Genomic DNA, 17,850 nt, shown 5'->3' on the forward strand with positions numbered 1-17,850 from the left:
CTCCTTGGTTCCGGGGGCCTTGTTGGTGGCAACTTTATTCGTTATCCGATGGACAGTCCAACGTGGTCTGGGAACAATACTCGTCATGGGTTGCGCAAATGTTGAGACTCTGTTCCAGTAGTAGCTGTGGAACTGTGTGGAAGAGCTGAGGTACTTCCTGTTTAGCTGAAATAGCTCTCCCACAGCTGCGTGCATCTCCTCTGATGGGCCCTGTACTGATGGTGTTGTTAATAGCAGGTGCTTAAGATTAAGATGCTTAAGAAAGCACCGTGACAGCAACTTCATACAGTTTACAATTATCTCTAATAACCAATAATGCCAGGATGTGTTCCCAAAGGCATGCTGGGAAGTTATCCAGTGGCGCTTAGGATGGTACAATACACTTTTTTAGCGAAAGGCCGATGCACACCTCAGAAGACTAGTGACAGGGCCTGGGCCGTGGCTCAGCGGTCCAGGCACCTTGGCTGGTAGCCCGAGTCTGGCAGTGTGCCGCGGGCTTGACTCCCGATCCCGACGGCCTTTACTGCATGTCACTCCCCCATCTTTCTCCCCATTTCCTGTCAGCCTACTGTCTGTCCCTCTATAAAAATATTAAAAAAGGCGAAAGCCGCAAAAAAAAGGCTAGTGACAGGTGCGTAGGGCAATAGAGCATATATTAAAAAGGGTATCTTTGAAAAACAAAGAATAGGTCCTGCACACTGTCAGACACTTGCCAAAATGTTGCTCTTTATTAGGTCGACGTTTCGGTCGATTAGACCTTTGTCTGTCCTGATGAAGGTCTAATCGACCGAAGTGTCTGACAGTGTGCGGGACCTTTTCTTTGTTTTTCAAAGATACCCTTTTTAATATGGTACAATACACTAAAATGGTTAAAATATTGTGACATAATTCATAATGGAATAATAACAATACATATCTGACGATATGGAAAAAAACAAACATGATCATTTTGACCAAATGCCTCGATATCGATATTGTGACGATATCTCGACATATCAAAAATAGCAATCTAAGCTCTTGTAGATATCACTGCTGTCGGGAAGAAACCTCTTAACTCCAAATTGTTCATTTTTGAGGATATGAAAATTATACTTTTTTCAGGAAATTAAGAAAACCTTATATTTTCAAAACAAAGCAAACTGCCTCATCAAAGTTGGTGTTGTGAGTTTATATATTGTCAATTACTTGCATGAGAGGGGAAGCGGTGGTGGAGTTAGTTGCTTTAGCAGACAGTTTGAGGGTCCAATGGAGTTAAGAGGTTTTGTCCAAAGCGTTTTTACTACTTTCCATTGGTTCAATATTGTTGAAACAACGCACTGATTTATGCAAAAACAAATCAAAAACCTCAAAAATTGATTTAGGAGGTTTCCTCCCGACAGCAACGATATGCTAAATGTGGTATAAAATAAGGCCTAAAACCAGGAAAAGACAATACTTAGCCTATATGATCTAATCTCATGTCCCCGCTATATATTTAATATTGATATCCCACATTATTAGTATGTAACGTGTAGCTAGACAACCTTCTACATCTTAGAGACAGAACAAGAGAGGGACCAGTGTTGGAATAGAAGGTCAGTTGAGTGCATCAAGTTGATGTTTAGAACATCTGAGTAGGACACAGGTCAGAGCTGAAAGAGGAATCTGCAGCTGATCAAACAGATGAGGACATTGACTCTATTGTATTCACTTAGCTGTGCATGGACGACATGAAGATCATTCTGCAATTTCTTTATTTATTTTTGTGTCAATCACAAGACAAGCTAGGGTCGTGAACTGAAGTTAAGATAAAGGAGGAAAACTGCACAAAGGTGTCATTTGGACCACAATATAGTATATAAGGTTAAAGGATAACACTACTACAACCCCCAGACAACTAACAGCTGCACTAAAATCCACCTTGTTTGCATGGTCTTATGCTGCATAAAGGGAATGTTGAGCTTTTCACCCAGCATGTACCTCAGCTCATTCTCAGCAGTCAATAACTTGTCTGGAGACTTAAGGCTAGTACAGGTCAAATAAATAGCAAAGCACCAAATTCTTAAAAGAGCCATAGTTTTTAGAGATACCACATATACTGCTGAAGTTAGAACAAAGTACAGTAAAGGGATTAAATCATTGACGGTAGCAGTTATACTAGAATAGTTTCCAGTTAAAAAAAACAGCTCTTTGGGGGAAATCTTGGTGAGAAGGTGAACGAGAAATACCTTCTCTCCTTGAAGAACTACTCCTGATCTGCCATTCACTATGAGCCTCTAAAATGTCCATGTTACTTGGTTGACATGAATGTGGAGTAGCATCACTTCACGTGAGCCAGCACATCAGGACGAGATGGTGAGCAACTAATGTAGTATGAACCATCCATGACAAGATTAGAGCAAAACTATTGCTGGAAAATGTTGAACTACATTGGCTAATGCTCTGTTCTCACAGACAGCTACAAAGATTAAAAAGCTACACAGCATATTTGTAGATTTGTACTGAAGTTATATAAGAACCAGCTTATAACTTCTTTGTAGCTGTAGTAGCTTTTGTAGCAGCTACAAACGTCTGCTGTATCTTTTTATCTTCATGTCGCTGGTTTATATTGAAAATGAACGGTAGCTTTGTAGATGCTAGTGTGAACGCAACATAAGGCTCTCTGACATAGCTGTTCAGGTTGAGGTGTCTGCATTGCAATGTCTGTCCTCTCCCACTGTTCTCCCCTTGCTCTGCATGATGGATGATGACATCATTAAGTAGGTTATTGTGTTGATGTCTCTGTTCTTCAGGGTTCTGTGGAGATTTTACCTAATTCCTTTGTTGAAGTTGCTGTTGAAATGAATACGAGATCCAGTCAGGCACATATCCTTCTTTCCATTTATTAGTCAGTTTTACAGACAGGTTACAGATATCATCGTTCCATGGTTACGGCATATTGAGGCCTGCGTCCCAGGCAGAGCCCCCCTTGTCTCTCTGCTGTCTCTCACTTACTCTCACACCCTATCTCACTGATCCCCTGTCCATCTTATACCCTGCATCTCTACATGTGGGTGTCACCTTGTGTGTGTGTGTGTGTGTGTTTGTTTGTGTTTGTTTGTGTGTGTGTGTGTGTGTGTGTGTGTGTGTGTGTGTGTGTGTGTGTGTGTGTGTGTGTGTGTGTGTGTGTGTGTGTGTGTGTGTGTGTGTGTGTGTGTGTGTGTGTTGGTTGGCCCTTAAGGCTCAGTCAACAAGTTGTGACAGACCACCTGTGGTGGTGGTCTGTTTTGAAAGCATTCCTGAGTCATAAAACCTCACAATGTCCATTATATAGCAGGATGAACTCACAGCTGTTGCAAACTGACTGTCTTAAAGTGTCCCTAGGCTTATTTAGTAACGTGCTATCCAAAGATGAACTCTTCACTCATTGGGACTCAATGTGACCTCCTATAAGCCGAAGTGTTATGTGTACAATTATGACATATGTTGAGAGGCATAAGCTATCAAAATATACATCAGTGTCACCCTGGATCTCCAACCTGGTGGTGGCGCACCGGCGCAAAACGTGCATCATGATCTGAGAGTAGTTGAGAGTGGTGAATACGGCCTGATCAAGTACCCTGCTAATGACAGACGTGGGGTCCCCCTACATGGTATAGCTAGTATGTATCCCACATAAGTCCCAGCTCAGATCACTTCCATCTCATCCCTCAACCCCGTGGAACAGCTGCAGGTAGTCGGTGGGATGTGTCTCTGGGCATGTGAGCGTTGACACATGTACCTATATTGTTGCAAATGAACACAATGGACAGATCACTAGTAGGCATCCATCATCCTCCTGACCATGTCACCAGATACCTGCCTTAACTATTGGGCCCCTTATCTCCAGTTCATGCAAGGCCAGGGCAACATGTTTAACAGATCATTACCATAATTTAGCTACATACTGTATCTGAAAGCCTTTTCAATTATGGGAAGCCACACCATTATTTGTTTTCCATAATCAGTGACCATGCACATACAGTAGATGTTGCAACATAGGTATTCCCAGGAATGAAAACCAAATATTAGCAATATTCCTGGATCACATTAGGTTAGTTGAGAAACCGTGAACTGAATGACCTGGTGACCTATGATGAGTCCATCCATGTAGTCATTTACTGACAAGTTGACAGAAAAAGAAAAAGGGAGTTAGAATCTCAAGAAGGGGTGTGCACCGGATTGTCTGGTTGAGTCATTATTATTAGGACATTTTACCAGTAGGTTCAAGGTTCAAGGTTTCTTTATTTTGTCTCCTGAGGGAGAAATTAGTCTTGGACCCCAAGGACCCGCCCTGCAGCATACAGATACAGATACAATACAATACAATACAATACAATACAATACAATACAATACAATACAATACAATACAATACAGTAGTAGTCAACGGTTGAGAGTGCGATGTATACACATGGGATGCATAGCAAGTGTTAACTTACAAAATCACTAATCTTAGCCCATATCCCCACCCAACACAATAGTGGTCCCCAGGTTGATTCTAAGTCAGGGTGGTGGTCCCTGGTTCACAATCAGTTGAAAACCCCTGCTCTAAACATCCAGTCAGACTCAATAAGGTCCTAGGGAGCAGCTAGGGTAACACAATATTGATTGTTTATTGTATTGATTCTGTTCTTCGATCATGTAAGTTCTCAGTTTAGTCTTCTCTGATTGACCTTTGACAATGATGTATGTCAACATGTACGTACAGTGAATATTTAAATACCATAAACCAGAAACACATACTGTACATATGAACAGGGTCTGTTGTTGGTAGCAGGTGGGACCTTATTCCCCTCATTTGACATTGATACTGTATGTCACATAAGGACATGTCACTCCCGTCCGCATCTAAATGCACACAATGTAACATGATACATCACTGAATACCAGGAAGTGTTGTGTATATAGATATATATATAGATCAGCACAGCAAGGATTACAGTAAAATAATTCTGGTTTAGCATACATCAAATACATACAGTATATTAATACTTCCTTAAATGAAGAATCTAGGTTATTCAATCATGTTTTTTTTGTACTGCACACACCTTGGCTTTATTAAAGCCCCCAGGTAACACTTGCACTTACAGTTAAGTCAAGTGTAACTTAGAAATAACAGTACCATGGGTGTACAGTTACATATAAAGTAATTGTATATATAAGTACGTATGACCAAGTATACAGTAGGTTACGTAAGATTCATTAAACTCTGATAGATTTAAGGTCAAGGAAGATGGCTGCCAACCTAGCCTGGTTCTGCCTGAGGTTTATTTCCATTAAAGGGGAGTTTCTCCTCACCACTGTCACTAATATTAATAAAATGCTTGCTCTGGGCTGGGAGGACAACATCAGGTCTCTACTCTATACTGTATGTAAAGCAGAGACAACTTGCGGTGATTCTGCACTATAATAAAGGGGAATTGAAAAGTTAAAGTTAAAATGAAAACCCTTCATGGGTGGCCCAGGAAGAAGTGTAATTAACACTCCAGATTTGGCTGTGTAGTTTGTGGTTTCCCTGGTCCAGAGGTTTCACTACACTATCACTGCTGTGTCAGTGGTCAGAGTCAAAGTTCACATGATTGTGTATACTATTGTAACCTGAGTGTCAGCTCAAACCTCAAGTAATTCACAATTCTGGGCGGGAACCCCTTTTGGTGTTTTACCCCTTCAGGCCGGGAACCCATTTTGGGGTTCTGTACAGTATTCAAAAATTAAAAATAAATAAACGATGCTGCTATATTTGAAGTTTTTCAGAAAACTTAGGTCAGGCTTTAGAAGGCATTTTTAGAATCGGCTTCAGGCCTAAATGGGTTAAGAATGAATAAATATTATATACTGTAGTCTTACCACTTGTACACTTGTTTTAGTTATTTTATTGTCTCCACCAGGCCGAAGGCATGGGGAGAGAGTATGTTTTGCACTCCGTCCGTGTGTGTGTGTGTGTGTGTGTGTGCTTGTGTCCGTCCGTCCGTCCGTCCGTCTGTGTACACTGTACAGCTAATCTCCGGCACCGTTAACCCGGTCGATGCCAAACTTTGCACACACACTTTTTTGAAATTTCTGATTTTTTTTCAGAACAGCCTGTTATACACCACCAGGAGGCCAACTTTTGAAAACAATTTTTTTTTATATTACTCCTCCAGATTCTGTCCAAAAATCCCACAAATTGTCATGTGTTCAAGCCGGATCAGGATTGGCCCATTTTGAACAAACCTCAAATCATGAACAATGTGCAATTTACATGACTTTCCTACTAAGCCGAGGAATATATCCCAGTCCCACCCTTTTCACATTGGCCTCTTATAGCGCCACCAACAGGTGGAGTTTTGCAAAACACATTTTTGGAACAAAATGCCTCAAATCATCCAATTGCCATTCAAGGCGTAAGAAGAAATGTCACCCTTTTCACATTGGCCTATTATAGCGCCACCAGGTGGCCACAACCTGACCTGCGCTGGTGGAGACCTGTGCCCAGAGGGGCACTTTTTCTAGTTATTATTATTATTATTATTATTATTATTATCTTTTCAGAAACGGACATTTAAATCATTCAGAAACGGACATTTTAAATCATTCAATAATGATAGAGTGAATATAATATAAGTGGTTTCAGTGAAACTGCATGAGTCCTTCATTTACAGACACTAGTTGGTTAAACAAGGACAGATACCTCCTATGACTCATCATGGCTTCATCTGCCCTTTTCCTGTAAAAGTGCATGGCCATGGTATTTGAATATCTTAAAAATCTTATGTGCAGGTCTTCATGAATCAGTTAGCGTTAGTTCGTTAGAGATCAAACATGTACTTTAGTTCTACTGTTGGGTAATGTTGACTCAGCAAACACTGCATTATATGGGTCACACTCACAGTCTTTTCAGAGGGAAAAGACTTTCCTATGTTGAATTTGTCCACTCTCTTGTCTAACCTGAAATAAATCACAAGAAGTGCCAGAAGTGGTTGGCCAACTGCCAGTGCTTATTTTTTGTGTTCCTTTATGTCTACTGTATATCAATATTTGACCCAAAACTGTTAAGGATTTTAAGTCAGTTATTGATACACAACCTATACTATACAGCATTGGGCATATTTTACTGCTTTGACAGTGTAGACTAATAATCCTTTCAAAGACGAACTTTTTTTTTTACTTGACTTCATCTATACATGTGATAAATTAGCGTTGTTGTTAACTTTATCCAAATACTGTATGTCAAAACTCAAAAACCTTTCTGACGCTCAACACTAACAATTCAAAACTATTGTTTCACTGTGAACAAAGCAATTGGGCAGCAGTTTATCTCGTTAATTGTATGAATAAATAAGAACAACATCACATTCATACACTAGCATGAATGAATGGCATTTTGTAATATGTTTGTCTGTTTGTTTGTTCTGTCTAGGATGACATTTTGCTTTTGATTCCAAATTAAATAGTTTGTATAAATAGTTTTGTATTTATCTTTTTCATTCTTTATCTTTTACTTTCCATTATGATGAAATATCGGAATTTCTAGCCTCTCTTTCATCATGCATGATGAAGAAGTGTTCACAGTGAACAATTACAGAGCCATGCATTAGGAAACCCTGACCAAACTATGACCCTTCTCTGTTTGATCAGCCCACGTTGACGTTTTCTATAAAAACCAGTAGGCTATTGTCACTGAACCATGCAGTCTGCTGTGCACATTTGGAGACTACCACAATCCAACATGAATCTTCTCCTTATTTCGTTGATGCTGGGAAGCCTTGGTAAAGAGTATTCTTGTATTATTATTATGTTGTCCTTGAAATATTACTGTCAAATATAGTGGAAATTGAATAATTTTGAGCATATTTTAAACAAAATGAATGTACCAAGATAAACAAGAATCTCTGGATGTATCCTTATCCACAGCGTTCGTGTCTACGGCTCCCACTAACAAAATCAGATGGTGTCTGAAATCCAGCCAAGAAATGATCAAATGTAAAGCACTCATAGCCATAGATTCTTCGTTTGGCTGTGTGCAAAGACAAAACTCCCGCGAATGCATAGAGGCAGTTAAGGTGAGAACTAATCGACTTAATAGAGATAGGCAACTACTGCCACTACCATGATCCAATTAATTTTGTCTTTATTCTCCGCAAATATTCTACATAAACTGACCTAGGCAAACAAGGGCCAGGATATTTCATCGACTGTTAATACCAAAACTACACTGGTTTAAAAGAGATATATAACCCCTCATTCTAAAATCATCATTTACCAAGATAAATATTTCTTTCTGACAGGCTGGTGAAGCAGATGCCATCACTTTGGATGGAGGTGATATTTACACAGCTGGATTGGCTCCTTACAAACTGCACCCCATTATTGCTGAGGACTATGGCCCAAGTAAGATTAGTAACTGGTGCAGCAACTAGTTCTCCTAATTAGGCTATGGCTATTTCTCTTTCGATTTTGATGTTCTTATCGCTTTAAAACTATTCATGTGCCCTCTGTATACAACTAGCTTCAGACACCTGTTACTACGCTGTTGCTGTGGTAAAGAAGGGCACCGTCAACAGCATCAATGACCTCAAGGGAAGGAAGTCCTGCCACACAGGATTAGGAAAGTCTGCAGGCTGGAACATTCCCATAGGAACTCTGTTAGCATCGAAACAAATCCAGTGGACAGACATCGAGGATAAACCTGTGGAGAAGGGTGAGAGGTCGCTTGTACTTGTATAGTGCTTTTAAACAAGACTGCATTTGCTTTGCTTTTCTGTTCCGTTCCGTTTCCTCCAACAATTTGTTGGTCAATCCAGGTTTCCATTTGTATTAAAGAGGTGCATACATTATCAATGTTTTAGACACTGTGAAAGAGAGGTACCTATATTGATTATTACTGTAGGAATTGTGTCTGTCTGTCTGCTGTCATCTCCTTAAATTAAATATGACTGTTGTGGTTTTGTAGCGGTGAGTGAATTCTTCTTGGCCAGCTGTGTACCAGGAGCTGACCGTAATACATATCCCAAGCTCTGTCAGCTATGCGGGTCCGACTGCTCCAGGTCACACTCCAATCCTTACTATGACTATGCAGGTGCATTCAAGTGAGTACATGTTCCTCTTTATTGTAACATGTATATTGTTTACCTATATTTGATCAGTTCCACTTCAAAGCTGCTGACACGGGGAAAAACATATTGCCTTGCCAAAGAGCTTCACAATAAATTACAATATAAAACAATAAAGGCTCAATTTCAGGATAGTTTATTTGTACCCATAGGTAGAACACAGAATGTTTGTCACAATAGACAAACATGATAAACTGCTCAAGTAGGCTACAGAGACATTATCTTATATTATCTTTGAACAATATAGCCAAATAAGCCAATGTGTGGCAACAATCTGGGAACCCATTAAGTAAATGGGACCTGAATGCCATTGCTTCTAGTTCTATGTTCATTGGACTACTAACAACAACATTACTGTACATATTCTGCTATGAGATTATAACATTGCTATCTTTTATTATTGTATTAAGTACTAGTCTACTATCTAGTATTCTAGTAGGAAAGTCGCTGCCTACAATGTTGCTACAGCTGTGTTGTACATTTGACAATAAACAACAGGGGGTCCCCAGATGACAGTGAATTTAAGGCTGCCTAAAAGGGTAGATAACCACTTCTCTGTTTACTGTTTAGTCTATACCCTTGAAACTGTGTGTCGACCTGTCCCATAGGTGCCTGGAAGACGGACTTGGAGAAGTAGCTTTTGTCAAACACAGCACAGTTAGTGGTCAGTATTCAAACATTTTCTGATATGAAATAACTGCAGCATTAATATTGATTCATAGACTGTAGATTGTAGAAGGCGCCTCTTATATAGAAGGCTCTTCCAGTCAATCATGAGTGGAATGGTTCAAACGGATGTTCCCATGCTTTTTTTAATAAGATTGTGTATTTAATAAGTTGCATAGACCATCATCCATATTATAGGAAAAGAGATACAGTTATGTTTTATTATTTCAAACACAAATATATATATATTTCTTTAAAGACTTTTGGCTTATAATTTTGCAGACGGAGTGCATTATGAGTTGCTATGTCCGGATGGCACCAGAGCACCCATCGGAAGCTATAAGACCTGCCACCTGGCCAAGGTCCCGGCCCATGCTGTGGTTAGCCGTGCCAATGAACCCGACCGGGCTACTTTAATTCACAAAAAACTCACCTCAGTCCAGGTAAGACACAGCTTGTCTACCCAGATAAATGTGTTAATTGCTGCAGATATGACAGACAGAATAAGGAATTGCTTTTAGATTTGACTACATAATGTCTTAATGTTAATAAAGAAATAGAACATATTTGTCAGGCTTTCTAATGCAAATAATAACTAATATCATTCTTTGTGACTTTCAGGGTTTTAGCCTCTTCTCCTCTAGTGAGTACTCAGGCAAGGATCTGATGTTCAAGGACTCAACAAAAAGACTGGTGAAGCTGTCCCCAACCACGGATTCCTTCCTCTATTTGGGTGCCCAGTACATGAGCACCATCCGTTCCCTGAAGCGAGGTAAGGACAGACGGACGGACGGACGGACGGACGGACAGACAGACAGACAGTTCAATTCAAAGGAGCTTTATTCGCATGAGAAAACATACGTTTACATTGCCAAAGCAAGTGTAAAAATATAATAAAAACTGTTGAGAATGGGGAAAGTACCGTATATACAGTTGGAGGGCGTACAACATTTTGTAAACAGAGCTATGTCACATTGCATTGTTATGTTATACAGGGTATAAAGCTTTTTTGAAAGAAATAGCAGCGATTGTTTTTGCAGTCACTTATTACTTATACAAAACACGTTATAAATGCATTTTATTATTTTATTACTGACTTCTTTAACTTTGCTTTCCAGAGCTGTCCTCTGCCCCTCCTGGTGGCATCAGATGGTGTGCCGTGAGCCATGCCGAGCGCAGCAAATGTGACACGTGGAGCACCCTCGGCTCTGTTGACGGCGCCGCCGTGGTGGAATGCCAGACAGCCCTCACGGTGGAAGACTGTGTGAAGAAGATCATGGTAAATGCTTACAAGCTTGGCAATAGCTTTGCCCATTTCATGTGGCACACAGGTTAATAAATAATGTGTCCTTGAATGAGGCCCCAAACTAAATTAGCCCCACAATCAGTTGCTTAACCAATTTAACCATAGCGTATTGAAAAGTTTTGGAATAACACAATAAACACAAATCTTTTCATATGGGTCCCTCCCTGGCTCAAAATAGTTTCAGATGGGGGTCCGCAGCGAAATATATCTGAATTTGGGGGTCATTGACATGAAAAAGTTTTGACAACCACTGTCCTGTCTGCTTCCTAGCGGAGAGAGGCTGATGCCATGGCTGTGGATGGAGGACAGGTGTACACAGCTGGGAAATGTGGTCTCGTTCCTGCCATGGTGGAGCAGTATGATGCAGGTAAAAGGCTAAATAGAAATAGCCTGTAGACATATAAGAATGAACATGTTTTGTGTGAAACAGTGAGATATACAGAGTATTGATGATCGACTGATCATCAATACAATACTGTTTCACAGCATCAGGAAAGAAGTTGTTCCTCAGCCTTGGTGGTTCTGACCCTGAATCTGAATTAGTCCCTCGTGATGCAGCAGGCATCAAGAGGAGGAATTTGAGGATGATGGGGAAGGATGAGATGTTGTGGATTCTAATGTTTTTGTCAAGTCAAGTCCAGTCCAGTAACTCCCAAAGATGAGCTTAGTCGAAGTAGTGACAGTTTATACATGTATATCAAGACTGTGTGTGTGTGTGTGTGTGTGTGTGTGTGGGGTTCAAGATGGAACTGAAGAGCAAGCTGACATTTCCACTTGCACACATATAGTGTAGTGTATATACTGTACTAATATGATTATCTTCTACATCAACACTGATATTGTTCACATCTCAATCCTCTTCACAGCGCAATGCAGTAACACCGGAAGTGGTAAGTACACCTGAAGCCATTTTGAGTGGCAGCATGGCGATTTTTCTTTTCTTTCTTGTTGAGCCAAACTATTATTTTATTAGTTATCATTCGTCTTCTAATACTAGTATCTTCATCCACAGTGTCAGCCTCCTCCTACTTTGCTGTAGCAGTGGTGAAGAGGACTTCTGAGGTGACCTGGGAGAACCTGCAGGGCAAGAGGTCCTGCCACACTGGCCTTGGCAGAACTGCAGGCTGGAACATCCCCATGGGCCTGATCCATAACCAGACAATGAAATGTGACTTCGGTAAGCAGTTGTGTGGAATTGTCACCAACACAATCTAGCTCTGCTTCCGCTCTCTCTCAGTTTATTGCATTATTAAATATGCTTGGCATTTAATATATAGCTTAACGTCACCACTACAGTCAAACGTTGTCAGACCTTCCGGAGTGCTCATATATCCCACTGTGATTTGAAATATCCAGCAATAATAACACATTTAAAAAAATGATTATGGTATTAGAAATATTATTATTATTATTATTATTATTATTATTATTATTATTATTATTATTATTATTATTATTACTATTATTATTATTATTATTATTATTATTATTATTATTATTATTATTATTATTATTATAAGTTACATGTATTCATGTTGTCATGTGTTTTTGTTTATAGGATCACCAGATGCAGATTGATTATAATCAGTGTCACTCTCAATAGAATTCAGGAAACTTTACTTTTACTGTGATTAGTGTCTTATAGAGCCTCCTATTTAGAGCCATGTAAATTAGGAAATGAGGTGATTTCTCTCAGCAACAGCCTAAGTGTCTGCTCCTTTCTTAAGATGGCTTCTTCAGTGGCAGTTGTGCTCCTGGGGCTCAGACAGGCTCTAAACTCTGTCAGCAGTGTATTGGCAGTGGTAGAGCTGTGGGAGATGATTCCAAATGCAAAGCCAGCGCTGATGAGCGGTACTACGGCTATAACGGGGCCTTCAGGTAAGAGGTGCCAGCCAGGGCAGTTATGACCTGATTTTTCAAAAATAGCAGACCTTGTAGATCTGCTATTTTTCAATAGCTAAAGCATAACATAATGCTAACACCAAAAGGGGTTCCCGCCCAAAATGGGTTAAGACTGAACTACATCCTCACAGTGTTGTGCTTCCGCACAGTAAGTTGTATGCCTTTCAATTGTTATAGATGTCTTGTTGAGGATGGTGGAGATGTTGCCTTCATCAAACACAGTATTGTTCCAGATAACAGTGGTGGTAAGAGACTGCTAATCTCTGCTATTTCCCCAAACAGTCAGTCTTGTTTCTCCCAACCGTACCTTTTGTTTACTCATACTGTATAACATGCCTCTTGAACTCTTTCTCCACTCCTATCGCACCTGCTCGTATCAAGCCAATCATGCAACATGGGATAAGACCTTGAATATCAATCCTCTTGACTACAATCTGGTCTGCCCTGGGAAGAAGGTTCCAATCACTCAGTATGAGTCATGCAACCTAGCCAAGGTGCCAGCTCACGCTGTGGTGACACGCCCAGAAATGCGTGATGAGGTGGTGCGCATACTGAACGACCAGCAGGTTGGTATCAAATCATCTTGAAATCACACTGTTGAAATGTTGCCATTAAATACTTGTAGTTTAGGGCAGCCATTTTATGAGCTTCATTACATTTATTTATTTTCATTGTGATATTTGTTGAGCGAACACTGAGCTGAATATATACCTTATTGTTTATGTTCAGGCCAAGTTTGGTGCCACTGGCACTGATGACTCGTTCCGAATGTTCGATTCTGATGGAGGAAAGGACCTTCTCTTCAAGGAAAAAACAAAGTGCCTCCAGATGGTAGAAAGTGGTTCAGGCTATGATAAATTCCTCGGACCTTCGTATATGGCCGCCATGAAGTCCCTAAGGGAATGTGGCACTGCATCAGGTTGGTATTATGGATAAATATTCGCAGGAGAGGTACTTAATTTAGTACACAAATGTTATACCTGTACATACACTTTTAATTCCATTATGAAGAAATCCCCATCTATACATATGGCACGTACGTGTATATTATCTTTACATTATTACACACACACACACACACACACACACACACACACACACACACACACACACACACACACACACACACACACACACACACACACACACACACACACACACACACACACACACACTTTCTACATTTACATTTTATGTTCTCTTTTCCCATTAGATCTGGAGAAATCATGCACTTTCCATTCCTGCCAGCAAAAGAACTAGTTGAGAAAAGGTGACTCAGTCTGATTCGTGCAAACTACCTATATTGGACCCCAAGATGACATTTGTTTTTTTTGTTGATGCTTGTTTTCTAGAAATACATAAACACATGTTGAACTTATTTTGAATGTATGAAACTCCCATTATTTTGCTGTGCACTACTCCAACTTTTTACAAATGAACACTAAAGAAAAAAGTATACTTTTGCGAATGACCATGATGTACTGTTCGATAAAAAACATGTTTTCGACTGAAAAAGGTGTTGCTGTGTTCAGGTGAAAATAGGTTGCTTCTGTTCGACAAAGTATAAATTAGGACATTGCCTGAGGTGATGACAGTCTCATATGCATGTAGGTACTTTGCTTCACCCTTCTCAAATAAAACACTCAATTTCACTACCACTACTATCATTATTTTGACTTTCATTGTAAAACTATTACATTTGGTAAATGTAAAAATGTACAATATGGATAGATGGATAGATAGATGGATAGATTGATTGATAGATTGATTTATATGAATGGTTCTAATCTGACAGCTTTTGAGCCACAACCTCTATGAGTCCTTCAAGTCAAAGTCTATGAAAGCTGGACAAAGTGTAGGCCTAAGTATATTATTTAGAGATGGCCATGTTGGTTGGTTGGTCTGTCCGTCTGTCTATCCATCCAACACTTTGGTAAAAAAAAAAAAACATCTAGAAAAATACTGGCTGGATTGGCAGAATTTGCTGTGAACTTCATGCTCCCCAGAGGATGCCCAGTCATACTTTTTGTGATTCCAGTGGTCTTTCCTTTAGTGCCACCCTAAAGGCCAGTCCACACCAACGCAACTCCTTGCAACATGCAACTACTCGCAACTACTTGCAACCATTATGACTGGCCTTAAAATAGTTTTGTTGCAAGGAGTTGTAATGTGCATATTGTTCAGTGACTTTGGTCTGGCCTTTACGTCAAAAGTGTCACTGTCCATACATCGCAAGATCTACCTCCACAAAACTTAAGGATCCACTTGCACACACTATCTCCTAATGGTGGACTGACATGAAATGTGCTGCAGCATTCATGTTCCCTGAAGGAAGTGAAGTGACCCCATGACCTTTGCTTTAGTGTCACCCTCAGACAAATGTCAACTTTGCACTAGATATCTCATAAGCTAACATACAGTTTGCACTGCAGGATGAACCCTATTGATTTTGGTGATTTTGGTGACGTCATGGATTTTCCTTTTAGCATCATCACCTTTTGACCAACAGAGTGGCAGCGCACAGCACAGGCTCTAGGGCTAATAGTGTTTTTTAAGCCTTAGTTGCACCGCAGGTGTAGTTAAGACTCACCTGTGGCTTCCACATGCGGTTATGGTTAGGGATAGGGTTACTGGTTAGAGGAAGGGTTAGTATGTCGGATTATTGGGACGTCGGACTAACGCTACGCACCCCATTTGACCTCAATGCATTAATGTACTGTCCTTCTGTAGCTTATGGGAAGCGTTGAGGTACTCATGACCAGTAAGATGAGGTGTGGTAATGATTAACAACCTAATTACCATTTTAAAAGTATTATGCATGCAGCATGCATATACGTTCAACGTTCCCGACATGCCATGCATGTCAGGTACGATGAAAGTCATTCTATCTAAGCTATACGGCACAAATGTTATGGGGGTGCCCACACTTTTTTGAATTGAGAACTACGTTTAAAATGACCAGCTCAACAAGATCCACCCACCAAAGAAATGTGTATACCATTACTGAAAATGTACCTGAGGGGTCCGAATAGCGGCGCTGACATTACATAAGACAAACACTCTTGGAATGATATTGGTGGGGAAATGGAAGTGGTATGATTTTTTATAGCCTATATAACTTTGTATTAAGATGCCACTTTTTTTTTTTGTAATTCATTTTATTAAATTTAAATTATATATATTTTTTAGGGGCAGGTCATGTGGTCTACCTGCACAGTCTTTGTGATCTCGCAATCTACCTTTTAGGCACCCCTGAGCCAACGGATTAGCCAATCAGACATATACTGTCTTTGCGGCACAAACGTGACGAAATAATTTCTGCTGGCCTGGGCCATGGCTCAATGGTCCAGGCACCTTGGCTGGTAATCCAGTCTGGCAGTGTGCCGCGGGCTCGACTCCCGATCCCGACGGCCCTTACTGCATGTCTTCCCCCCATTTCCTGTCAGCCTACTGTCTGTCCCTCCATAAAAAAATATAAAATAAAGGCGAAAGCCACAAAAAAAACATTTTAAAAATAAAATCTGCTTTCTCAGGGATACATGGGCCGGAAATTTTGATATTCGTGATTTTGCTCTGCACTGCACCTTGGGGTTTGACACTGAACGGTCAGATGCTACCCGAGTTATACTAATATATAATACCAGGGACAAATATTCTGAGACAGTGTCACACTTTGCTGTGTGAGGTAGTATGTGCAAAAGGCACTCGAACCAGCTCTCCAAAAATACTCAAAAATAGTGAAAAATTATTGAACAACCAACAGTCTTTTGATGCTCAATCAAATTACATTTTTATTCACCATTTTTCAGTGTCCACAGCACATGCGTGTTCCAAGAAAACACACACAAAAAAGAAACACTGGCCTGGTTGGCTCTACAGGTCTGCTCTGCTGCCTGTGCAGTCCTACATTGACTCCTGTGTAGTGGCAGCCTGCAGGTCCCCCTCTTATAAAGGGGTCCCCCTCTTGGGGACCCATGGACCAAACCAACCCAGGATTGATTCCACAATCTAACCAGTGGCCACCCAATGTCCAGAGACATCACAATTCATTCATAACACATTTTAGAGTGTCACATAATACATAATATAAATGATCCCCATAATATAATTAAAGATAAGTGTCTCTATATACAAAATCAAGTTGGTGTGTTCCCCACACAAACCCACAGTTAGTATGCTCCCTACCCTGGAGCCAATTAGCAATCAATTCATCAGACACCACACAATATACATAAAGTCAAAATAATATAACTCTCTGCAACATACCCAATAAAGAATAATTAAAACTTTAACCATTTGTGTCACAACCTTCCGGTTATAGATTATGGGGAAGAAATAACACAGGAACGTAATACAGGTTGTTAAATTAATCATCAGTGGCAGGGGGAAGATGCCACAGACAGACAGACAGACAGACGCAGTGAATTATGATGTTTTTAGTCTTATTCAATGCAGGTTTGGGATCATGTGGGGAATGGTGGGGCACCCTCTATTGGCCAGTCACCACCACTGGTTGTTTACCAGGTATCTTCACATTGAATGGGTTTTAGCTTGAATATACAGTAGGCTCAATTTATATTCTTTACCAGGATGTCTGAAATTAGACAGATGGAAAGGATTCGGCAACATTGGCCATATTTTGACCCTTGGTTTTTCTGAATCAAAACAGGAAATACCTTTAAGAATGGTCTACATCTGCAGTACAGTATTCATTTTCAATGGATGCACCTGAAATAACAAAAGTTGTATTGGCCCGAGTAAGAACCAGGAGTAAAGCGATGAATAATGATGACTGAGATAGGCAGTCTGGGGTGTCCCAGCTGAGGAAAGATGTACCCCAACTGAAAGCTTTAAAAGTTTAATAAATCAACCCAGAATGTTTGAA

The 17,850-nt window shown here is 40.2% G+C and overlaps 1 protein-coding gene across 1 annotated transcript; it reads left to right on the top strand.

The window, feature by feature from the left end:
- The first annotated feature begins 7,701 nt into the window (after positions 1–7,701).
- tfa (transferrin-a) lies at positions 7,702–14,600 on the top strand. Its single transcript, XM_079530412.1, has 17 exons — positions 7,702–7,747; positions 7,893–8,041; positions 8,267–8,369; positions 8,488–8,679; positions 8,932–9,067; positions 9,700–9,755; positions 10,040–10,200; positions 10,379–10,529; positions 10,876–11,036; positions 11,334–11,430; positions 11,930–11,953; positions 12,076–12,240; positions 12,791–12,941; positions 13,143–13,210; positions 13,347–13,531; positions 13,695–13,884; positions 14,179–14,600. Exons 1-17 carry the CDS (start codon positions 7,708–7,710, stop codon positions 14,223–14,225), a joined length of 2,076 nt encoding a protein of 691 aa, XP_079386538.1. The 5' UTR covers positions 7,702–7,707; the 3' UTR covers positions 14,226–14,600.
- The last annotated feature ends 3,250 nt before the right edge of the window (positions 14,601–17,850 follow it).

Source organism: Electrona antarctica (assembly GCF_951216825.1).
Source record: "Electrona antarctica genome assembly, chromosome: 19".
Taxonomy (NCBI): Eukaryota; Metazoa; Chordata; class Actinopteri; order Myctophiformes; family Myctophidae; genus Electrona; species Electrona antarctica.

Excerpts from the sequence above, each read along its gene's own strand:
- tfa (XM_079530412.1), top strand. The coding sequence starts at position 7,708 with ATGAATCTTCTCCTTATTTCGTTGATGCTGGGAAGCCTTG. Across the intron at positions 8,680-8,931 it reads GGATAAACCTGTGGAGAAGG|CGGTGAGTGAATTCTTCTTG; the intron begins GTGAGAGGTCGC and ends GTGGTTTTGTAG. Across the intron at positions 12,241-12,790 it reads GACAATGAAATGTGACTTCG|ATGGCTTCTTCAGTGGCAGT; the intron begins GTAAGCAGTTGT and ends TCCTTTCTTAAG.